Below are 25,607 nucleotides of genomic sequence, written 5' to 3'. Positions count from 1 at the left end.
TTCAGGCCATTTTGCTATTGATTTGTGAGAAAGAATCGAGTTTCACATTTGGCACCCAAAATGATTCTTTATATACGGCATATGAATTCCATATCCCTCACGTTTGTGTGTTCTGTAGTGTTTGTGTGTGAGTCATACGACATAAACACCAGAACGTTTCCTGACAACCATGGTGTGGTTTAATAACGATCTTATGCCACTTTAATACGTCTCTGTGTGCCTTTTTCCAGGTATTGTTAGATGTTGCATAAAGGTGAGTGTTTCCAGCTGTGAATCAGCCATCATATTTGTTTCCACTGACTTCATGACACTCTTCTGTAGTGTCTCAGTGTTGGGAATCCCAGTCCTCGGAGCTGAAGCGCCGTGGTAGGCTTAGTGCAGGGAGCCACTGCCCTGCAGCTGTCCCCGCTGCCCCTGCGTCCAAGGTGTTGGCTCAGAGCAGCGGCAGCGGGCTGTGTGCCGCAGAGGCTGCCCTTCAGCTGGAACTCCTCCGATGAGTGAATGTGAGCAGGAGAGGTGGCACAGGGTTGGTGACGCATGCGCCTTCCCGTCTGTCTCTTCTGCTGCGAGGCTGGAAGCCACCAGCAAACTGCTGGAGGTGGTGACAGCGAAACACAGCTGGAAAGACATTTGCTTGAGCCCTTGGAAACCAGTGGGGCATGGTGATTCAAGACATGCAAAGCTGTGTTCTGTAAGAGTCAGGCAATTTTTGTACCTTGTGTCAAAATGGAAGAGTGGCGGTATGACACTTAACTAATTCTTTTGACAATCTGAGTCAGGATATTTATAAAGCAAGTCTTGGTGTAGGTCATTTCAGTGTGGGGCTTCCAATTTTTGCTCTCAAGAGTAAAAATATAGACATCAATAAAAACATCAGTGTGGTGATACGCTCATATTGGTAGGGCAAGGACAAAATAATTTGCTCTCTTGGCTCAAATATTGTTTTTATTTTTCGAAGAGTTCAGTGCTGGTTTTATGTACCAAGATGTTAGGGACCTTGTCAGATGTGGCTTACAAAAGATCACTTTTCAAGTAGTCCTTTGTCCTTTTTTTCTGGCATATAGAGAAGATAGTTTGAATGCATCTTATCATGGGGGAATTCTTCCTTGTTTTTAACCTTAAAAACATCAGGCATACCATTTTAGGTCATTTAGGACTGGAAATCCTAGTGCTGTACTTAAAAAGGTAACTGACTGTCTCTTTGACAAGAATGTAATTTTCCCAAAATAATTATAATAATCTTATCTTTATTTAGTTATCGACACAATCAATAAAAAAAAGGTTTTGAGAAAAGGTTAAAATTTCTTCTGTTCTTAGTTCCTCAGCTTCCACGCTCTTGACTCTGCTGATGCTGTTATTTCATTAGTCCTATAGACACGGTGGATAAGATTTGCACAGTAAGGTTGAAGTCTCTTCTGACTTTATCCAGCTGAAACTAGTTTAGTGATAGCTGGCTGGGGACATACCTAGTGCAGTCAACTGAGTTCTTTCATTTGAACACATAGAATATCACTGAAATGAATAATTTTCTGAAGGTCTGGTTTTCTCTGCTGACTACAGAAAGAGCCTAAACTACTCATTTAGACTAGCCAGCTCACTTTATTTGGATAAAGTTGCGTGAAATGACTCTAGCATGCATGACAAACCCCTTTGTCAAACCCAAAATCCCAAGGGAGAAAAAAACATTTTGGGGGGGCCTTCTTCAAAAATCATACAGAATAGTTGAAAACAAATATCACGTCCCCGCATAACTCAACTCTAAGAAAAAATTCATACCATAAGCACTTTTTCTTGGAGGTAATTTGCATTTGTCTCTCTTTCAACTCTTCTGCAGGTCATGGCCTATGGGTTTGGCAATATGGTGAGAAGAAGAAACCAATTTTTGATGTTCCAGGGCCTGATGGCAAATATTTGTCTCCTGTTTTAGCTTCAGTATATTTATTTCTGACAGTGATCATAGTTTTCCAGGTAATCAAATTGTAAGTGCTGTTACCTCTGTTCATAGTTTGCTGTAATAAAGGTATAAATGTTTTGTATGTATAGTACTCCTTCTAACTCTAAGGCATGTAACAAATTAATCAAGCACTAAAACCATGTACATTTAATCACTTTAAAATTAAATCAAAATTAAAATGTGAACTGTAGGGAATATGATAATATATAATCAGAAAGCTAAATTAAATAAAAAAGTGGTCTGCCCAGTGGTAAAAAGATCATAATTTCTCTGAAAAATAAACAAACAGATGCACACAGTAAGCTGTCAGAGCTCCCTTGGCATTGGAGAAGCCTTCCTCAAAAGACTCAGGTATTTTATTCTCTTTTACAAAAGTAGGAAATGATAGGATGCAGTGGGAAAAAAAAAGAGAGGAAGCAAATTGGGAGAAAACAAGCTTTATGCTTCATATCCACCCACTGTGGAACACCACCTCAAGGATGGTGGGTGCCACTTTGGGTACAGTGTCCTGTTATGAACAGAAGTTGTACAGTTTTTTAACCACTTTCCAAAGATACTGCTCTTAACTCCATATCTCAGCTAGATAACAAATTCTGTTAAAAGTTGTTTGGTCATGAAGAGAAATGTATTGAATGACAACGGCAGCGGTAAGTTAACAGAAGTAACAGAGACTCATGTCACTGGGACGTGTGAAAGTATGGTTAGAGAGGTTATGTTACTGGAGGCAACAACTCCTTTATAAAAAGGAATGAAAAAGGGTGAGTTAAATTACTGTTTACTCTAAGGTATTGGATTGTGATATTGGTTAAAAAAATTCACCGATTTTTAGCTTTAGTTTTTGTTTAAATAACCACATTTGCCACATATATATTTGCTATAATTTATCCCTCATATGTGATTCATCAAGCTAAACAATGTATGCAGTCAGGAATTTCTGTCCTAAAAAACATCTGCAGGGAAAAACTCATGTACAAATTAGTTACTTAATGAGTTGTAACAATCCTCAAGAAACAGTTGAAAATCTTTTCTGGAGAAACTTCTCATATCTCTTTCTTCAGCAATTAAAAAATGAGTTCTTTGTTCAAGTAATCTGCACTGCAAAAGCCAAGGCCAAAAAGTTTGCTTCTGTGGAGAGGTTTACTCTTCTCATTTTGTTTCTCGTATTCCTGCAAAGTGAATTTGCAAACAGCCTATTATTTATGCAGAATAAATTTATCCCATTCTTTCACATTTACAGGATTCTGACTGTACTGTCTGTTTGGGTTGGGTTATTTTCTTTTTCTTTCCCAGCTAGTTTCAAGCTCACCTTATCAGCCCAAAAAACGTTGCTTCTATCCAAGTTTTGATAATCACCCTTCTAGACACAATAATGCGCTTCAGCTTTGCAATTCATCATGGGTTTTCCTCATCTAATACAGTAAATAAACTCTTTTCACACATGCTAATAACTTCACAGTACATGCTTAAAGTACATAGCCTCTTTATGTCTAGTACCAAGTTAACTAGATTTTATTAAATCATTGTATCCTTGATTCTGTTTTCTCCTAATTCTTTTTTTGTGTGTATTCTAGGTTATGATTCCAATTTCTTTGTATGTATCCATTGAGATCGTTAAAATCTGCCAAGTATACTTTATTCATCAAGATAAAGATTTATATGATGAAGAAACTGACTCTCAGCTGCAGTGCCGAGCTTTAAATATCACAGAAGACTTAGGTCAGGTGCAGTTTATCTTCTCAGACAAGACTGGGACACTTACTGAAAACAAGATGGTTTTCCGAAGGTGCACTGTTTCTGGAACAGAGTATTCCCATGATGATAACGGTGAGCACATGATCTTGTTTTCTATCTAACAGTTGTACTTTGGGCTATCTGAAGTAGATATAAAAGTTACTGTAATCTTAAATCAAACAGAATAACAAAAGAAATGGCATGTATCAACTCATCAAGCTCCATAATAGCTGTTTTCAGATTAGTATAATTTAATGTCAGTGTTTTTCCTCCATCCCATCAGTGGCAGGGGACAGCACTGAAAGGGGCAGGAAAACTCACCTGGTTAACAGGTGGCTCAGAGACTGGTGCCATTGGTCAAATTTTGGCTTCTTTGATCATGGGGAGGTATACACAGCACTGGGCCTGCTGGCAGCAAGTGGAGCTCAGCTATCACAAAGGGGGAAAAGAATTCTTGGCCACGAGCTGGCGGGGCTCATTGAGAGGGCTTTAAACTAGGTTCGAAGGGGGAAGGGGATATTGCCCAGCTCACTAGGGATGAGCCTAGGCTTGGAGTGCCAAGGCCAGGGGTGAGATTGACAGCCCAGCTCAAGTGTGTTTACACCAATGCACGTATTATGGGCAATAAACAGGAGGAGCTGGAAGCCATTATACAGCAGGACGGCTACGACTTGGTCGCCATCACAGAAACGTGGTGGGACAACTCGCATGACTGGCATGCTGTCATAGATGGCTACAGACTCTTTAGGAAAGACAGACCAACAAGGAGAGGTGGGGGAGTTGCTCTGTATGTGAGGGAGCAAATAGAATGCATTGAGCTTGGCCTGGGGGCAAATGAGGAACAAGTTGAAAGCTTGTGGGTTAGAATTAAGGGACAGGCTCACACGGGTGACATTACGGTGGGTGTATACTACAGGCCACCTGACCAGGAGGAGGAGGTTGATGAGGCCTTCTACAGGCAGCTGCAAGCAGCCTCACAGTCACAGGCCCTGGTTCTCATGGGGGACTTCAACCACCCTGACATCAGCTGGGAAGACCATACAGCTAGGCAGGCGCAATCCAGGAGGTTCCTACAGAGCATCGATGATAACTTTCTGATGCAAGTGGTGGAGGAACCAACAAGGAAAGGCGCGCTGCTGGACCTCGTGTTAACAAACAAGGAGGGACTGGTGGAGGACATGAAGGTCGGAGGTAGACTCGGCTACAGTGACCATGAAATGGTCGAGTTCAGGATCCTGCGTGGAGGAATCTGGGCGATAAGCAGGATCAAAACCCTGGACCTCAGGAGGGCTGACTTTGCCCTCTTCAAGGAGCTACTGGGAGGAATCCCGTGGGCCAGGGCTCTCGAAGGCAGGGGGGTCCATGAGTGCTGGTCGCTTTTTAAACAACACTTCCTCCATGCACAGGAGCAATGCATCCCCCTGAGAAAGAAATCTAGCAAAGGAGGCAGGAGACCTGCATGGTTAAACAAGGAGCTTCTAGCAGAGATCAGGCAGAAGAGAAAGGTGCATGGAATGTGGAAAGAGGGACAGGCCACTTGGGAAGAGTACAGAAACGTAGTGAGAGCATGCAGGGATGCGACGAGGAAGGCCAAGGCTCACCTGGAATTGAAGCTGGCAAGGGATGTCAAAAACAACAAGAAGGGCTTCTTCAACTACATCAGCAGCAAAAGGAAGGCTAGGGACAACGTGGGGCCGCTGCTGAATGAGGCGGGTGTCCTGGTGACGGAGGATGCGGAGAAGGCAGAGCTACTGAATGCCTTCTTTGCTTCAGTCTTCAGTGCTAAGACTGGCCCTCAGGAATCCCGGGCCCCGGAGGTAAGAGAAGAAGCCTACAAAGAGGACGACTTTCCCTTGGTCGAGGAGGACTGTGTGAGGGATCGCTTAAGTGATCTGGATGCCCACAAATCCATGGGCCCCGATGGAATGCACCCACGAGTGCTGAGGGAGCTGGCGGATGTCATTGCTGAGCCACTCTCCATCATCTTTAAGAGGTCCTGGAGGACAGGAGAGGTGCCCGAGGACTGGAGAAAGGCCAATGTCACTCCAATCTTCAAAAAGGGCAAGAAGGAGGACCCAGGGAACTACAGGCCGGTCAGCCTCACCTCCATCCCGGGAAAGGTGATGGAGCAGCTTATCCTGGAGGCCATCATCAAGCAAGTGGAAGAAAAGAAGGTTATCAGGAGTAGTCAGCATGGATTCACCAAGGGGAAATCATGCCTGACCAATCTGATAGCTTTCTACGATGACATGACTGGCTGGGTAGACGAAGGGAGAGCCGTGGATGTTATCTACCTTGACTTCAGCAAGGCTTTCGACACAGTCTCCCATGATATCCTCCTAGGGAAGCTCAGGAAGTGTGGGCTGGATGAGTGGTCGGTGAAGTGGATAGAGAACTGGCTGAATGGCAGAACTCAGAGGGTTGTCATCAGCGGCGCTGAGTCTAGTTGGAGGCTGGTGACAAGTGGTGTCCCTCAGGGGTCAGTACTGGGCCCAGTCTTGTTTAACTTCTTCATCAACGACCTGGATGAAGAGTTAGAATGTACCCTCAGCAAGTTTGCTGACGACACCAAACTGGGAGGTGTGGTAGATACACCAGAAGGCTGTGCTGCCATTCAGCGTGACCTGGATAGGCTGGAAAGCTGGGCAGAGAGGAACCTAATGAGGTTCAACAAGGGCAAGTGCAGGGTCCTGCACCTGGGGAGGAACAACCTCATGCACCAGTACAGGCTTGGGGTGGACCTGCTGGAGAGCAGCTCTGCGGAGAGGGACCTGGGTGTCCTGGTGGACGACAGGTTAACCATGAGCCAGCAGTGTGCCCTGGCTGCCAAGAAAGCCAATGGGATCCTGGGGTGCATCAAGAAGAGTGTGGCCAGCAGGACAAGGGAGGTTCTCCTTCCCCTCTACACTGCACTGGTGAGGCCTCATCTGGAGTACTGTGTCCAGTTCTGGGCTCCCCAGTTCAAGAAGGATGAAGAGCTACTGGAGAGAGTCCAGCGGAGGGCTACAAGGATGGTGAGGGGACTGGAGCATCTCCACTACGAGGAGAGGTTGAGGGAACTGGGCTTGTTCAGCCTGAAGAAGAGAAGGCTGCGAGGGGACCTTATAAATGCCTACAAATATCTGAAGGGTGGGTGTCAGGAGGATGGGGCCAAGCTCTTTTCAGTGGTGCCCAGTGACAGGACAAGGGGCAATGGGCACAAACTGAGGCACAGGAAGTTCCGTCTGAACATGAGGAAGAACTTCTTCCCTCTGAGGGTGACGGAGCACTGGAACAGGCTGCCCAGGGAGGTTGTGGAGTCTCCTTCTCTGGAGATATTCAAGACCCGCCTGGAGAAGATCCTGTGCAGCCTACTGTAGGTGACCCTGCTTCGGCAGGGGGGTTGGACTAGATGACCCACAGAGGTCCCTTCCAACCCCTACTATTCTGTGATTCTGTGATTCTATTCTGTGATTCAACTAGCAATGCCAATCTTATCAAAGTGTTTTGTAACATCATCTACAGTATATTTTCAAGACAGTTGAAGCTTCTGGCTTTAGCTGCTGATCTAGTGGAGCACATGAGCACATGGCTAATTTAAGCAAATTGAATATCACCCCTGGTATCACAATTGTTTTTTGTGTTTGAAGTAGACTGTGTAAAGTACCAATTCTAAGCATACAGCCATATTAGTGTGTGATTGAATACCTGGAGTGAGATTATCCTTTTGTGCTGAGATGTAAATGTAAACAAAGCTGCTGGTTTTCATATTGACAAGAAACATAATCTGATCTAATGGCATATTTTGTGTTACCTTTGTCAGTCTTTTCAGTGCTCCTGTGGGACAGGTGTCTGCGTTGAGCTATCTTCACTGCTGCATGAACACTGTTGAGAGAATATCCCCAGGTGTCAGGTTCCTGACACACTAAACTCACTCTTTGTCACAAGGGAATGTGAGGGTTGTCATCCCTGTTTCATCTCACCACCCTTTTAGAATTATGAAGTGATTTCCTGTTTTTTGATTTGTTTGTAATTTGTGTTAAGCTATTTTCCTCTAGCATTTTATTGTTATCATTTTAGATGTGACAGACCTCAACTCTTCAAATCATATCTGTATGCAGGAAAATGTTGCTAGCTACAGTATTGCGTTCCTGTTTGCAAAAAATAAGTTTCTTAATCTACAGAATGTCTAAAGATCTCTGATTAGAAAGTTTTCTTGAAGACTGTTACAGAAGTTTGACTTACAAGTAAGATACAGAGGAAGAGAAGTAATCAAAATGGACTGGAAAATCTAAAACACGCTGTAGAAAGTTCATAAGGTTCCAAACTGGTAAAAGATACTTTGAAGTTTTCGATTATGCAAGGGTTGTGCTTTTTCTCATGCTTTAAAGTAGTACTGAGACCTTACATTGAAGCCACTCCTCTTCAAGAAACTAGGTGTTTGTTTAGTACTATTATCCCAGTGTTACAGAAAGAAGGACTTTAAACAGGGAGAAGCTGTGACTTCCTACCTCTGTCATGTAGGTAAGAAAGAGAGAAGAATTAGATTTAAGAGCGTGTTTCTAGACTCCTAGTTCTGCTTGCAACACTCTGAATATTCTTTTTTTTTCTTCTTCTTCCTTGCCATTGATCATTTGCTTGCTTATACTAATTTCAGAGTGTACTCTGTTATTTGCAGGAATGATGGTGGTACTGCCAACTAAAACAGTGCAGAAAGGGTATTTTTATGAGTTTAATATCATCAGCTAATATGTAGGCTGAACTCAGGCTCCTAAATTTGAGAATTGAGTTTCAGATCTTTTTCCTTCGAACGTAATATATTTAATAGAAATCTAAGTTTGTGCATGCTTTCCTCTTATGATTTCAGATTACAATATAAATGTTAATGAAAGCAGAGTGAAATTCACTACAAACAAATGTGTCAAATAAATACATAAAATGAATTTATTCTTTTTTTTCAGTAATTCCTTTCACTTACGGCTATGCTTGGGCTTTCTTGTAACTTCAGTCACTGTAAAATTGTTGACATAAATACAGTTTTTGAATCAACACAGGATTTATGCACAATATTGTATACACAGTATTTTAAGAATTTTTCCCCTCCTCTACTGAAAATAGGTCTTTTTCTGCCATTCTATGTAGAAATTGTGATAATTTCTATTGATTTTGTTCCCTATAATCAGGATTAATAACACAATAAAAACTACGCTTCATTCAAGTCTTTTGTTAGCTCTGTTCTCTGATTTGATTTTCTAACCATCTTTTTTCTGCTGCTGAAACCGTCTTGCTTTAGATATGGTAAGATGTCTGTCAGAGCTCTTTCTGGTCTGAGGGAGTGCATCAACATTTCGTTGCTCTTTGCTTACTTGCAAATGATTTTGTCAGCAGCTTTTCTATGTCTTATACCAGAGTATCTGAACTCCCCTCTGAGGTTTTGGGGCATGTAGCTGATGCCATCCAGCTCTGCACCTTAGGTTTTACTGAAGATACAACAAATTAGAGAATTCTAAAGTCTGTCACTTGGCAAGTGATCTGAGGCTGCCATATGCAAGAAAACCAAGTAACATCCATCTGCCTTTTCTTACCCGTTTCAAAGATGATCTGTGTCTGTTTTCACTTATCTGAGTAATTTTCCAAGCATACTTGGAATCAAACTCTTGAGTAGCACTTTAGATGAAGAAATGAATTTTAAATTGTTCTACACAGGTCAAGATTCAAAAGCTGAAGATAACAAGTCATTTTCTACTGTAAAAGCAGGTAGCTCAAGATGGAAATATACGTGGTCTCAGCTCTCTGGCCTAAATTTGTTACTCTACTGTAAATGAGTGGCAGTGCCAGTTATTCTAATTGCTAGACCCATCTCATGATAAAATCCTGTTTTCAGTTATGGATGGTTTTACAAAGTTTTACCTGTTTGGTTCAAGTTTTCCATGCCAGATGTTCACCTCGGGCATGAATTCTGGGGGAGAAATTTCAGTCAGATCATCTCCATTCAGCCATATCCAAGAACAAGGCTAAGATGTAACACACTTTTTTCCCATGCTAAGAGGTTCTGGCAAATTTTCCTCTGAAGTCATTTAGAGGCCCTGTATTCTGGAGCCTGAGCTCCAGAATACATGTATAGAAAGGGGGAAACATGCCTACAGTGGCAGATTGAGGTCTGAAATTTCCTCACTTTGGAACTTTTCTGTTGAAGCATTTTTTCTGCATAATCGAGGACTGTCGCATATCTATTAATTACTCAGTCAACAGATTGTGCATAGCCTTCACGAGTATTCTCTATGCTGCATTAGAAGTTTTTCTCCCTAAAATCATTCACAGTTATGAGCAGTTGTCCCATTCTTTTCTGTTCTAGAAGGATTGTTATACTGCATTTGTATCATTATGTCAGAGTTCCTTCCACTAGTGCATTAAGCAGTGCGTGTGACTTTCCTGATGTGTAGCTTGGTCTTTCCCCTTCTTCCTTTCCCTATGCGTGCAGTGCATGTTTTGTTTGGGCTTGGGGACTATTTGAAAGGCATACACTACGCTGTCTTGGGTTTGGCATATTTGAGGCAGCATTTCTTTTTCTTGAGTGGTGGCAGTGCCCCTGTTTCCTTTGGAAATTTGTTCCACAAAGCCATATAAATTCCCCATGTGAAAGGTGAGCTTTGTGATTATGGGGAAGAGTTCTGTTTTGCATCAGGAGTGGACACATTAATCATACTTTTCATCAAAGAGGCTTATATGGACCTTATGCAGGGTTGAAGCAATGAAATGCTTCTAAAATAGAAACTGAAACCCTGAACAACACTTAATACTTTTTTTTAGGTAATATAGGGAACAAGAGGCAGTTTTCATGAATTTGCTGGAGGAAACATTTTCCTGCAGAATGCTGTATTAGTTTGAAGTTTCTTGTAAGGCTGCTGGCACTACGCCTGGGAGTATTGCATTGTTTTAGTCTAGACAAGAGGTGACAAAAACATGAATAAGAGAGGCCAATAAATTGCATCAGTGTGGGACACCATCTCTTAGCCAACTGGAGTTAGTACAAAGTATTACTCATGGTTACTGCTATGCAAGAGCTTCGTACCAAAGAAGAGTCTAGGAACGCTTATGGAGGCTGTGAGGGAAAGTGTGAGTGTATACAGCAACAGTCCCACGATGCAAGCTCTATCAAATATTCATCATTGCTGAGGCCACCAATCCATACTTCAGTGATGGATTATGCACTGATCGGGATCAAACTACGGGAATTCACCCTGCCTGTTGGGGCCCTATGGAGGCTATGTTGATAGGGATGGGACTCTTGTTACCTGATTTTAGATACTTGTATGGAAGATAGTCATCTAGAGACTTGTACAGTTAATGGAGAAAATTAAGCATTTATAGGATCTAATTCATCAGACCTGTTTTAGACATCGATGTTTGTTGTCTGATACATGCCTGTCTATGGCTTCGAATTCTAAATACAGATGAAGAGAATTCCTACCTCACGTGTGTGTGACCTGCGTTCTTAAGTCTATGCTGTTGCCTTCTTCAATGGTTATTCTTGATTCGTAGAGCATTAACTCAGGAGCAGGGTATGTCAGGGACCACTCCAACTGGAAGTATGATTGTCCCATTCATAAATCTCCTGGGCATTTATGGAATACCCATTGGCACTATACTCTGGTTAAATCCCAGAAATGGATGGAGTTGTATCTATCTGTTATTTCTTAAAGCTAACACCTTGCTATGTGTTGCTTACACAGTGGGGTGATACTGCGAAGAAGTGCTACACGCCACCAAAAATTATCCTTCTAATTAGTACTTCCTCCTAGCCCAAAAGAATCTAGCACTAAGTAAAAGTGGACTGTTTCCCTATATGTAAAATTACATTGCCATACCAAAGCTCTTCCCTTCAGGCGAGTAGCCAGCTTCTAAAAATTCTTGGAATTGGCCATGCCCCAAGTCTGTCTGCTAATCCCAGAGACAGCAGGTGCCCAAAAGCTGACTGTGCTTCTGAAAGTCGTTATATGATTTAGCTATAACCAAATGCTCTCAGCCTGACGTTTGTCCTAGTTGTTTCCAAATGCTGAATTAATCGCACTCTTGCTTGTGGGGTGTGATCTCTGTTTTTCTAGTTTTAGCCACCCATTGTATGGAACTTTTGACAAAACATGGGTTCAATCTCCATGAATGCAACCACACAAATCTGAAAAATCTGAATTTTTCATTCTTTGCATTCCTTCCCCTTCCTTCCAATGACTGTTAAAAAAACTCTAGACAACCTAAGAATAAGATAAGTTTATGAGGGTGAAGGCAGACAATGAAAACCTCAGTGATTTTCTCTTGCCTAGCAAAGTGTTCTTAATCACTAAATCTGAGAAAGAAGGAGTTTCTTTCTAATCTCTCTTTTTTCTTGCTGAACATTGCCCAGCAACTACTTTTCATAGGGAAGTACATTATATTAAAAAAACTCTTTCTTAGTTTGGGAGGCTATTTTGTAGTGAAGCTTTCTTACTCTTTTCTATGTAGCCAAGAGAGCGCAGGCTGCACATACCAACCATGTTGGAGAATTGGATTTTTTTAAAAAAAAGAAGGCATAAAAATCAATAAACCTTTTCTGTAAATGCATGTGTTGCTTCCAAAGGGACTTCTCATTTGCTACCTTTACAATTTGACATTTTCAGAAAGTCCATTTAGGCCTTCCCCAGAAAGACCAAAACCTTTAGCAGAACTGGGTGCTTCAGGCATTTTGTGTAGCTTGTTTGTAGTTTCTCTTTACATTTGTTATTGCTATTTGAAAAATGTTAATTGCTAACTGAAGAGAGAACCAGTGCCAGCAGATGTAGAACTCAGTACATTAGGAGTGCCCCATTTTAAATCCTGTAGAAGACAATAGCTCATATTTAGAGACAGGTAATACTTTTTTCTAAGCATATACCTACACTCACAATTGCTCTGCAAAATCTCCAGGAAAGTAGGAATGATCTCCATTTCTAAGTGGAATAAAGAGTTCTTAATGAAGGACTTCAGGTTATTCATTGTAAGTCCCTGGGGATGCCAAGAGGGGAGAGAAAGGGAAATCTTGGTGTTTTCTAATCTCAAGACTTGTCCTTATGGGGAAGTTCTTGCAAAGTAAATTAAGTTAGATTATGTTAGCACGCTTGTACAAGTGTACAGCATGCTAGCTGCTCAACTGACTCTTTATGTAGACACTAGAGTGCACTGCAAAGTGAAATAAGCTTGTTCTCATAAAATAATAAGGCAAGAAGGTGGTATGGTGCCATAAGTACTGCATATCTAGATTTACTTTATGATAGTTCAGTAACAGCTTTATTTAGTGGTTTGGGGCGAAATGGAATTATCCCATGGTGAAATCAGGGCCCACACACTGACAGCTGAATTATTCTGGCTTAGGGGGTCTGTGGTTTTATTCTGCTTGAAGGAAAGTCCTTTAGAGTTTCTTGATCCCCCTGTTGTAGTTAGTGGAACATCTGGCTGTGTGGCAAGAGTATCTCCATCAGCCTGCAAAATGGGTGCCTCATCGTAGAACATAGCACAGAAGGTAAAACAGAAACAAGCAAAACAAAATAATGAAATAAAAGGGATTTTTAAATAAAAGAGTGTCTTTTCAAATACTTAGCTGGTACTACAGGAGCTTTATAGCTTACTGTTGTCTTCTGAAAGATGAAAGAGAGTTCATGGAATAAGAATTATTATTACTTCTTTGTGCCATGAATATAAAATGAACTAGAGGATAGTGAAATTTGACTTTCATGAATTGCATTGCTGAGTTTCTCAAAGCTGTTTGTGTATTTGCCGTTAATAAACAACTCTCTCATCAGGCAAACGATCAAGGCCACCACTTTTCAGTGCTGAAACTGAAAAGCATCCCACAACAATGTCTTCTAGGTTATAATGTTCACAGGAAAAGGTTCTGAATTGGAGAGCACTGAGTGGGTGGAGAGAACAGCGTGTTCCCAAAGAAGCACGCTTTGCACAACTGAAGCGTTGTGAACCTTAGCTGTAACATAACGATTGAACTGGGTTTCATTATTTCTTCAAACTTCTTGATTCTTGCTGCATAATATGTAACCCAGAAGATGTTGAAAGGTGCTAAGGCCTGTTTTTTTGTTACCAAGCTTACCTTGCTATAAAACTGAAATAACACCATTTGTATCGAAAGACTTACATTTGACTCAGTTAAATGAGATTCTAGTCTTGTATCTACTTTCCCTTTTTCTCTTTTTTTCTCAGTGGCAGGAACAATTAAATGAATGTGCTACAATGAAAATCTGTATAGCGAGCAAGAGATAGCTGAGATTATATAGACTAGAAAGGACAGCGCTATTGGTGTAATACCAATAAGGAAGTTGAGTGCTGCATTAGGAAACAGCTTTAACAAAATACTTTTAGATGTAATGTAAGAAAGAAGAAAGAGCAATGAAGAATACAGAGATACGGTATGCAAGCATATAATAGAGTTTTTATACATGGAATAAAATAATAATCAGTTCAGGGTCTTTGGAGTCAGGTGTTTCGAGATGTATTTTCAGAGCAGAAGCTTAAATTGGATATGATTATTAAAGAAAACGTGTGTCCTTTTTTAAAAAACTTTGCTTGGAAGGGAATTGGACCAACTGGGTGGCACATTTTGCTGTAAAGAATAATTGTAGCCAGTCCTTTCCCTGTCAAGGAATATTACCTGTTACAAGAAAAAGTGCAGCATTCTGTCAGTCTGCCATTCAGATGCCCAGCATCCACAGTGAGGAGGATTATCCCTATGGCTTTTCCTGATAGAGGCTGAGTGTCCACATGTCACACCAACTCTCCTTGAGACTGGGTTTGCTGAGAAGAGCTTTAATGAAGATGAGGAAAAAAATGTGCTTCTTATGATAGATTTAAGTCTTAAACTTTGGTAAAGTGCAGAAAAACTTACTGGTGTGTCATCTTGAGCAATGGTTTTTCAACCTGGAGGTTGCAGCATACAACTAGGAGCCTGCAAAAGATAATTAAGGCAGAGCTTGCACCGACAGGCTGGGCGCTACCTTCCACGGGGTGTGCACTCTGTCAGACCTCCCCAGTTGTGCACTCCATCGTGCTTCCCCAGTGCTGAGAAGGACAGAAGTCATTCAGTGTGCCACTACATTCTGGTACTTGAGGCATCCTCTTAAAGTGACATACTACGATGTCCACATGGCTCATGCCTTCCTTTTTTACTTTGGAAGTAAACTGGGATGCTGGGGGAGAACAGTGAGCAGCCTGGCTCACATCTTGATTGACGGCCTGGATCAGTGCTTATGACATGCTGCAGGTCACTTTGGGTCCTCAGTGTAGACTCCTGATATAGGCAAACCTTATCAGATGAATTGAACACACAATATAGGGGTCTGCACTTCATTGAATCATAGAACCGTAGAATGGTTTGGCTAGGAAGGGACCTTAAGGATCATGTAGTTCCAACCCCTCCGCCATGGGCAGGGACACCTTCTACTAGACCAGGTTGCTCAAAGTCCCTTCCAACCTGGTCTTGAACACTTCCAGGGATGGGGCATCCACAACTTTTCTAGGCCGCCTGTTCCACCCTTTAGTAAAGAATTTATTTCTTATTTCTAATCTAAATCTATCCTCTTTCAGTTTTACCCTTTGTCCTGTCACTACATGCCCTTGTAAAAAGTCCCTCTCCAGCTTTCCTGTAGCCCCATTTCAGGTACTGAAAGGCCATGGTAAGGTCTCCCTGTAGCTTCTCTTCTCCAGGCTGAACAGCCCCAACTCTCTCAGCTTGTCCTCATAGGAGAAGTGTTCCTTTCCTCTGATCATTTTTGTGGTCTCCTCTGGACCTGCTCCAACAGGTCCATGTCCTTCTTGTGCTGAGAGCTCCAGAGCTGGATGCAGGACTCCAGGTGGGGTCTCATCAGAGCAGAACAGAGGGGCAGAAGCCCCGCCCTCGCCCTGCTGGCCAAGCTGTTTGTGATGCAGCCCAGGATACAGTTGGCCTTCTGGGCTGCGAGTACACATTGCTGGCTCATGCTGAGCTTCTCATCAACCAGCACCCTCAAGTCCTTCTCCTCAGGGCTGCTCTTCATCCATTCTCCACCTAGTCCGTATTTGTGCTTGGGTTTGCCCCAGCCCATGTGCAGGACTCTGCACTTGGCCTTGTTGAACTTCATGAGGTTCACACAAGCCCACCTCTCAAGCCTGTCAGCGTCCTTCTGGATGGTATCCCTTCCCTCCAGCACATTGACCACACCACACAGCTTGGCATCATCAGCAAACTTGCTGAAGGTGCACTCAATCCTACTGCCCATGTCGTCGACAAAGATGTTAAACAGCGCCGGTCCCAGTACCGACTCATGAGGAATGCATCTTGTCACCAGTCTCCACTTGGACATAGAGCCATTGATCGCAACTCTTGGAGTGCGACCATCCGGCCAATTCCTGATTCCACTGGCAAAATGCATAAAGGCTTACAGAGCAGACGAAAATGGGAATTAGTGGGCAAGAGCGATGGGCAGGTTAGAACAGCACTGCCCCAAAGCACATGCAACAAGTTGCAGGAAGCAGCCTGTGCAGGTGAAGTGAACTTTATTACCTTGCAGCTGATTGCCGTGCAACAGAAGGGCCAAGGAGACCAGTGACCTCTCTAATTTTTTGAGCTGTCTTCTAGGTTCTCTTATATGAATCAAAGGACAAGGTAGGCACTTAAAGGAGAAGGCAGTGGTGCTGTGCTCTTCTGTTTGCAGCTGTGTGGCTCAAGGGAGCAGCTGCCCTCACAGTGTTGAATGTGCCACTGCTCAACCTCTTCCCCACCACATAACACAGAGGAGCATGAATCACACCAAATAATGCTAATGAGGGAAACTCCCCAGTTATCCCAGTCAGTCTACATCAGCCTCAGGGTCTGGGCTGCAGGGCTGTATTCGAGCTATGGGGCTGAGGTGATCTGCAGGGTGCCCTGCAGTCTCTTCTCCACATCTCCAAATGCACTATGGCCCTTTCTACCTCCATGGCCTGAATTTTCTTCCAGCAGGAGCCAGAGTGCGGCGCAGGATGTTGCATACCTGGACATGCATTAGAGCAAAGACAGGGTGTGCATTCCAGCTCCCACATTTCAGACAGAGCCTATACATGTTCCAAATGGAGTTCAAAAAACCTCTGATGATACTGCACTGACAGAGCTATCAGCATGTACTGTGTGTGGTCTGATTTCAACTCCTCCGATTGCTTTCTGACAGCTAAAACACGTTTGAAAATTGCAGCGGATGGTGAGGATGGGTTTTTCTTTGATGAGAAAGGTAGCTCCATTAAAAATGGTCCCATGCCAAATTCACTATACGTATTGCAAGATTTTTCTCAGGAAGTATTTTGGAAGAAAAATTTCTTGTTGTTGCTGTTAAGTGCCTGAATAATTAACTTACACGCTAGTGATTTATCGTCTGACATTAGGAAAATCTAATTTGCTACACCAGAGAACCGAAACAAAGTCGAGCCACAAATATGTAACTTGTACTGTATATCTGGATAATGTGGATTATTTTGAGAGTATAATGAAAAGCCTTTCAATGAATCCCTAATGAAGGAATAAATAGATGTCTGTTAGAGTGACCTGTGCCTGCCTAATGAATAACTCAGATTATTAAATGCCTGTGGTCTTTAGGAATAGAAAAATATGTCATACATCAGTTAGAGCTAAACGAAGCCTGTTATTAGAGGTGCTGGATTCCATGGCTGTTTCACACCTCTGCTTTCTGTTCCCTTTTCAACTTCTGTATAGCAAACTGCCAGGATTGGTTTGTAACAGTAATTGTTGTAGCTGGATTCTTGGCTGGGGAACCATTCATCTATACTATATCATTTGGAAAAACTATTTTATTCTATGTAACTAGGTATTGCTCACTGCAGCAAATAGTCATGGAAACAAGTGTTGCAGCAGGTGAGGGTACCTGCTGGTTTTGATACCACACGCTGCATTGTCCTGCCTATCATGCTGTCCAGAGAGGAGGGGACAGCCTCCAGGGTGGTTTCAGCACAAGCCTAGGAGTCAAGAATCTGGTTCACTCTGCAGCAGATGGCCCTGACCATGAGCGAGGCTTTTACGTTGTCTGTACCTCCTCTCTGTATTTAAAATAAGGGCAGTAGTGCTCTGTATATGTAGTTCTGAGGACGTTTCAGATGTCAGTTAATTGGTACAGGGTAGATGCAACATTTTTGCTGGAAAAGACTTTCTGTGAAATTTCCATATTCTGTTGGAAAGGACAAGAAAATTTTCTGGATTGTTTATTTCCTTCTCAGACTGCAAGTGAAGACCAAATTATTTGGTTGGTTTCATCAGGCTGAACTGTGGAATAGTCTTCAGGAGTGCAGTGAGTTACTGCAGAGTCAAACCACCTTTCAGATAGAGTGTGGCGATGAGGGAGGCAGAGTATTGCATTACGTTTCTAATTATGTTATCAGCATCCTCCATTAGATAACATTCAATTAAGACTATACTTTGTTATCTCCTGATAATAGAATCATTCATTCTTACCGTGAAAAGCGCAGTATAATATTAGAATCAGATCACTTGAGCAAAGTCCCGATGTCCCTCTCCCTCTGTCTCAGCCATGTTTAACGTACGCAACATTTCTCCCTCTGTGTTTTTACTGATAGCCAAACGCTTAGCAATGTACCAGGAACCTGATTCTGAGGAAGACGAGGCAGCCCCAAGAGGAGGAACTCTATCCCAGCGTGATAGCATCTGCAGCCATCAGAGCATCAAAGTAATCCACAGAAGTCAGAGCACCAAAACCCACCGGCGCACAGGTAGCAGAGCTGACGCAAAAAGAGCAAGCATACTCTCGAAGCACACTGCGTTCAGTAGCCCAATGGTAAGTCATGAGAACTAAATGCCCAGTGTCCTGTATGTTTCAATAGAGCAATGTCCTGGAAAGGGAGAGGTAAAAAATCTGTAGCACATTGTGCACCTCTTACAGACTTACAGACATCTTGGCATTTTTTGTGCTGTAGTCACAGCTGCTTGTACAAAAACAATCAAGTGTTGGCATAGATCTTATCTACAGACCTTCTCTGTGGGAGCAAGCTAAAGGTAAAGACAATCAGAAACCTTTGTTTTAGTTATACCTTGATTTTGAAAAAAAAACATATGCCTTCCCTTTATCTACAGAAGCTGAGAGTAGCATAAGGTTTGAGGTCAAGGATTCTAACTGCTCTGCATCTGTCTCTTCTCTTTTGTCAGAGGATTTTAAAACTAAAAGGTACTGGGCTGGATAGCATGTATTCCAATTCTTAGTCACTCTTGACATACACCATATTTTTAATGTGATTTAGTCTTATCAGTGGATTGCATGTGTTGTATTTTAAAAAAATATAAACCTTTACATTTCAAAATGTTGGTGAATTTATGTCCTTACAACTTTGCTTTGTTTAATTTATTTTATGCTATTGTAATTCCATGGAAGTTTTACATGAGCTGAGTGGTAAGAAGAGAGCAGAGAAGCCAGGTCTTGTCTATCTAGGGATTTTGCATTGTTGCGCTGTTGACACAAATTCATCGTTAAAACAAATTACAAATATAGACACAGAAGGATGCTGTTTGCGCTGGTGGAACTTCTTGATTTCAGTCAAGAGTAAGCTCTTTTGGTACAGTTCCAAGCTGCAGGTTTTACACACACGGGGCTTCTGTGTTTGCTCAGATTCATCAGCTGCTGAGCATCAGCAGATAAAATTTTACTGAAGAAAGAGCCTTAGATCAGTTTATCTTTTAATCTTTTGTATCTTTGCATCCTCTGTCTTAAGAAATATCGGAGTTTGCTTTCACGAGACATAGATTAGTAAGTGGAAAGTACTGAAGAAATAGAGTGGAAAGTGCTCTGTGTTTCAGTGTAAAAAAACACATGAATTACCTTCAAATGTGTGGATGGTTGTTCTCTAACAAACAATTCAAGATGGTTTCACTTATTTGTGCTGGTGTAGGGCCGAGCTTTGAATGTCATTGCTGTCTAATTTTTCCACTCTTTTGGTCTCTGTAGTGTACCACCTTTTAGTAATAGATAAAAAATGTCTTGAATTAGACAGGAGAGAGGAAGGAATATTAGCATGTAATTTCTCCTGTCCACTACCCTGAAAATAGATGAATATTGCCACTATAATTATCTGTAGTGAAAACAGTTACTCACATTTCCATGTCTATCAGTAGGCTCATTGTTAACTGTTTATTGTCTAGAATGGGTGTTTTACAGTCCTATCTAACTCCACTCTGTGGTGTAAGGCCACCATAAAACTTGATATTGACACTGCTTTGGATGCTTTGATTGCTTGTTGCTGCTTTGGAAGTTTGCGGAATCACAGATACTAATCATTGGTATTTATTACTAGGAGAAGGATATCACACCTGACCCAAGCTTGTTAGAAAAGGTGAATGAATGTGCAAAGCATCTGGATGCCACGAGGAGCCACGAACAGCCATTATCCAATCTGAGTCCAGAACTATGTGATATTTTTGACTTCTTCATCGCTTTGACTATATGTAATACAGTCGTGGTTACTGCACCAAATCAGCCCCGACAGAAGGTGGGTTAAAGAAACAGCAAAAGAGGGTTTAAGCCTCTTTTGCATTGATACTAATTTGTCTTGTACATTGGGGAAATGAAAACCTCCTATTCTAGTGAGAAAGAACTAGAACTAGTTGTGAGACAACTCTTAGAACTGCTGTGTGATTGAGACGGTTTAGTTAAGCATTAGTTAAACGGAGTATGTCAGCTATTTCACTTGCTTTCAAGATAAGATATGCTTTCATCGACAATTTCAAGATACTTCTGAAAGTTTCCCAATTTCTTGTAGTGTAACTTATTCATTTAATAAATGTAAGTATGTGCATAAGTATGTGTAGAAGGTAATTTGTAAATGTGCAAGGCTTCCCAGAAAAGGATATAAGATGTCTCTGAATATTTTGTATGTATGGATTAAATTAAGAAAAGTCTGAGGCAATTTTAAAAAGTGAATACACTTGAAAAACATTGCTTAAAACTTTCAAATTATGTAAAAGATGCATCTTAAGCTCATTATGTGAAGTAATGATCATTACTGCTTAAATTGGCCTAAATCAATGTCAGTGATGAATGAGAATTTCAAAAACACAATCACAAGATGATCTGTAAGACAAAAATGTAATGGAATGTAGTATTAAAGCTAGCCAGCAGCTGGAATTTCCATTCTGGAGAAAATTCTGAGAATTGTTTCTGTTCCAAATTGGAATAAAAAGTGAACTAGTCTGCAAAATGACGTGGGTTTGTGCCAGGGAAACATTTGGAGAATGCTTAATTCTGCTGTTTCAGGAATGCTACACTCTTATACAATAATTTAATATATATTACTATGAATGTGCTATTACTATTAATAACCTTGTATCTGTAAAAAAGATTGAAGTAAACTGAGATAAGTGATAAAACTGAAGCAAAATGCTTTGATGCTGAAAGAGAAGACAGTGGAAGTTATTTATTTCAACACATTCCTATTGAGAATGTTGTTGACATTGGCATATTCTCATAAGACTTTTCTGTTACCACACTTCTCAACAAAAAAATCTTGCATTAACTTTTTTTTTTACTACCTTCACTGAATATGCACAAAGAATGCCAGTGTTTCCTACTGACAATAGCTTTTAGTGTGCACTACTGGTCATGGTCCAACATTGATAGTATATCCATTAGTCACGTCTGAGGAGGTGGAAGAAGAATAAACATTTTTAATACAAACTTATTTATGTGCCTTCACACAGAGATACAATTCTGAAGTTCTAGTAAGTGTTTTTGCTGTTGAGTCAGTTTTATCCATTTACTTTCCTTTCTCAAAATACAAATGCCATTACTTTTTGCTCTCAAAGAAATTCTCCCCTTTAGTTGCAACTGCTTAGTCTGAATATCAGTGTTGGGATTCTTGTACAGCTTTTCTTTGTGCTTTGTTCATTGGTTTGTTTTTCACTTTTCAAGGTCAGAGATCGATTTGAACTAAAATCTCCAGTAAAAACCATAGAAGACTTCATACGAAGATTCACTCCAAGTCGCTTGACCTCTGGATCTAACAGCAGCAGTTCATCTAGTCTAGCTACAAGCAAATCAATGCACAGATTTGGTTTAAGTGTGCTTTCATCTACATCTACGGATAGCACTTTATTAAAACTGGAAGAGAAGCTGGCATACTCTGCGCAGATGAATAACAATGGCTACAGCTCCCAGCAAGGCAGGGCAGCTGTGGGGAGTGGACCTGAGGAAGGAGAACTCCGATACGAAGCAGAGAGTCCAGATGAAGCTGCTCTCGTCTATGCAGCAAGGGCATATAACTGTTCTCTGGTTGGAAGGCTGTCTGACCAGGTATCAGTGGAGCTACCTCACCTGGGAACGTTAAGCTTTGAAGTATTACATACATTGGGCTTTGATTCCGTCAGGAAGAGGATGTCTGTAGTGGTCAGACATCCTCTGACAGATGAAATAAATGTTTACACTAAAGGAGCAGATTCAGTTATTATGGATCTTCTTCTACCCTGCTCTTCAGGTACACCTCTTACTTACCTTTGCGGGAGTGGGGGGCTGGGAGCAGGCAGTTCTGCTTAACTGCTGAAAAAAACATCATATCTTATTGCCTTCTCCAGCAAGTAGACCTGCCTGCTTTCATTGTGAATATAGGCAATGGTGTAATGGCAGCCGTCTCTCTTCTTTTATAATACTTTGCTATTATAGCAAATTTTCTGTAACAAATTACTGGTTCCTTACCTTACAAGAATGAGTTAAATTCATTTCTGTACAGGATCTTCTACTAGCAAATTTTATTTTGAAGAGATATCTTGAAACTCTGCCAAAGCAATTTACATTTCTTCAGGAGAACCTGCCGGCAGTACTTGGCTATTTGAGTATTTTGTATGAAACCCAAGCTCTTCTTATTGTAGCTCCCCGCTCTGTTTCATTTGTGAGTCTTTACGTCCTTTTGTTGCAATAAGCTTGCATAAATCAACACATTTATGCTGGTTTGACTGTTACACTAAAGGGCACTGTGAATCAATCAGCTATCAAAACAGAAAGGTTGTAGCAAAAGAAGGAGAGATGCTGTTCAGACAAGAAATCTTAGCTTCAAATATGTAGTTGACTTGTAGGCAATAGACATGTAGCTGTGAACATGGAGTACTTCCCTAAAGCAAGGAGAACTGCTCCAGCACCCAAATGTTGCATGGAGTAGGGACAACTTTAAATAGCTGCTAATTGTAATCAGTTGGATTCAAGAAGAACGATGTAAGCTTTCAGAAGTGAGAGGAGACACACGGGTTTCAGTTTGCATCTAATTTACTGTATTTTCAGCACTGAATTTAATCCAGTGTTTAAAGGTTACCCCAGTATGAATGGACAGAGCCCAAAAGTGCTGGAGGTACTTCCCATGTTTCACTAATGCATTGACTTTGTGGTTACTTTCACATTAGTTGGAGTAAACAATAGTGAAAGGCTTATACTGTGTAATTTTAGTTTAATGAAATACAGAAAAATGTTGGCATTAGTTTTCTGTTTGCAGCCATATAAATCAAAGCTGAGCCAAAAAAAATTAGGAACAACTTGTCCTTAACTAACAACAAAGTATTCATTAATAATATTCTAGTAAAGATCTGATATCACAGAAGGTACATAGAGCATCCGTGGAAACTTGTTTCCCTCTGAAGTACTAACAGAGGATTTGTAGTACTGAGAATTCCTAATAACATACCTAGAAAATAATGTTTGGAAATGAGTTCTCAGAATGAGAACTGAGCATTAAAAAGAAAAGAAATTGCTATTTCATGCCAAGTCTCAAATATTTTGTCACCATATAACAGACTCTGTTTGCAGCGGCTCTGTCTGTTCGCAGTAGACTCAATGGATCAAGGAATTTTCAGGCAAATTTCAGGCAGATCTAGGATTCACCTGGGTAATACCAAGAAGGCCAGTTAGAAACCAAATGGTGACATTAGCAAAGGTGGTGTGTTTCAGAGGCAGGTGAGTGAAGTTCCTGAAGATCACTGCTGGCAGCGGGCAGATTCTGTAGCTGGGCAAATACAGCTGTTCCATCATCTTTACAGGCAAGCAAATTGAAAGTGGCTTTGAATTTGTGCCCTTTTTGTTAGGTTTTTAGTCCAAATTGAACTATTGAGTTTTGGTGTATTTTGCAAGCAATGTAAAGTGCAGCCAGTAGAACCTCATAAGCAGTTTCCATTGTTTTTTAGCCCTCTAAGCCACTGCTGACTTCAGTAATTTTGTATGTTTCAGCAGATCTGTCTGAAAAACATTTGGCATTTCTCTTGAGCAGCTTTACTCCTGAAACTGAATTCGCCATCTCTGCCTGCACTACCCTAATGTCAGTGGATATGTTGTCAGTTCCTGAGGGAACAGCATCTCTTTGCCATTACAGGGAAGTATCCCCCAGGTAGAGGGACCCTCAGAAGATTTATGCTGTGGCTATTGTCTGTATTGTGGGCTCTGTCAGTGGTTTCATCCTGTTCCCTGGTAATGGGGGAACATTAGTGTGAGAGGAGCTGTAATGCGATGAGAATTCAGGCATTGATCATTTCAAGGCATTGACCAGTAAGCGAATTGACATTACAGCTAATCCCAGTGCTCGCTTTTTGCTACCTTAGGCACATGTCAGGGGCACGCAAATTATACACCAGTCAAGAGGGCATCTTGAGACAAGCCTGTGCCCCTGGTCTCCCAACTTTAACATCATGTTGCGTGACTGGGTGCTATCAGACACAAAGGTCCTGTTTGTTTGGAGGAAGAGTGTTTTAAAGCATGACATGAGGAACAGCCAGAAGCAAATGTATTATGTTGTAACTTCAGTTCTGTCTTACGGAAAATCAGAAATCACCATAAGCTTCAAAACTTAAAAAGTTTCTGAAATGGCTCTATTTGTTCTGCCTTTATGTCTAGTTGAGACTGAAACATGACATTTTCTGTTAGCATACAGATATTTCCAAAAGCCTTGAAATGATTCCCAAGAGTGTTTTGGGTTTACTTTATCTCAACAGTCACGATGTTCACAAATGAGAAAGTTACTGTTTGAGTCAATAACCAACTCACGCAGGAACTGTGAGCAGAAGTCATTGAGAAGGCAATAACTGGGCTGGCTTTCTGCAGCTTGTGATTGTGGAAGAAAATGAAGCAAGCAGAACACCACTAGCTCTCTATCATTCTTCTGCAGAAGACTTATTTGCGGGTTTTTACTGCCGTGGTGTATGTGGTCACACTGCTCAGCACAAACACTACTTTGCAGCCAGAAAGAATCTCCACAACTGTTTTTTGTCTGCAAGGGATTCCTTCCCTCCTATAACTCCTGAGCACAAGATGAATCTTGGGATAAGACTGGTGAGGCACATGAAGAGCTACAAGGGGGTTTAGCTCTCATTGGTATGCTGGTGGAGGAGGGAGATGCAGTCTTCCACGTTGGAATTGACAATTCACACAGAAAATGTTGTGCACATCTCTACTTGTAGAGAATTACTGTCTTTGTTCATAGAAGGTAGTATAAGCATTTGACATTATGATCACTGCTTTAGTGCCCTGGTATACAGACAGATCTGGAGTTACTAACACCTCTTAACCTTAAAGGGATAGAAACAACTTTCTTTATGTTTAAGCTTCTGTTCAAGTTTGAACCATTTGAAATCAATGAGTGACTGAAACAGCCGTTCCGCTCCTATAAGACAATTTTGTGTGGGATGCGCAAGAAATATGGCATTTCTCTCTGGAATTGTAACATATCACAATAAATTAGGAAGAGTGCTTGCCTACTTTGTTATTCTAAAGTTAAAAGAGCTGACTCACTAATACAAGAAGCCTCTAAGCAGGTTTGCTGCAGTACTTCTCCCAGAAAAGATTTTTTTATATTACACAGCCAAGTCACATACGGCAGAAAGCTTATCACACACAAATAGAAAACAAGCTAAATGAAACTGCGTTAGGTT

The 25,607-nt window shown here is 41.4% G+C and overlaps 1 protein-coding gene across 2 annotated transcripts in view; it reads left to right on the top strand.

Annotated features, from left to right (window-relative positions):
- ATP10A (ATPase phospholipid transporting 10A (putative)) overlaps positions 1 to 25,607 on the top strand; it is a 123,535-nt gene that overhangs the window by 75,518 nt on the left and 22,410 nt on the right. For both annotated transcript variants that reach the window (XM_075427205.1, XM_075427212.1), the window contains 5 exons: positions 1,835 to 1,968; positions 3,526 to 3,778; positions 18,281 to 18,498; positions 20,006 to 20,200; positions 21,619 to 22,180. In XM_075427205.1, the coding sequence (XP_075283320.1) occupies positions 1,835 to 1,968; positions 3,526 to 3,778; positions 18,281 to 18,498; positions 20,006 to 20,200; positions 21,619 to 22,180 (1,362 nt within the window). The remainder of the gene's footprint in view (positions 1 to 1,834; positions 1,969 to 3,525; positions 3,779 to 18,280; positions 18,499 to 20,005; positions 20,201 to 21,618; positions 22,181 to 25,607) is intronic.

This window comes from Opisthocomus hoazin, chromosome 1 (genome assembly GCF_030867145.1).
Source record: "Opisthocomus hoazin isolate bOpiHoa1 chromosome 1, bOpiHoa1.hap1, whole genome shotgun sequence".
Lineage (NCBI taxonomy): Eukaryota > Metazoa > Chordata > Aves > Opisthocomiformes > Opisthocomidae > Opisthocomus > Opisthocomus hoazin.
This window is presented reverse-complemented; position numbering and strand designations above follow the sequence as displayed.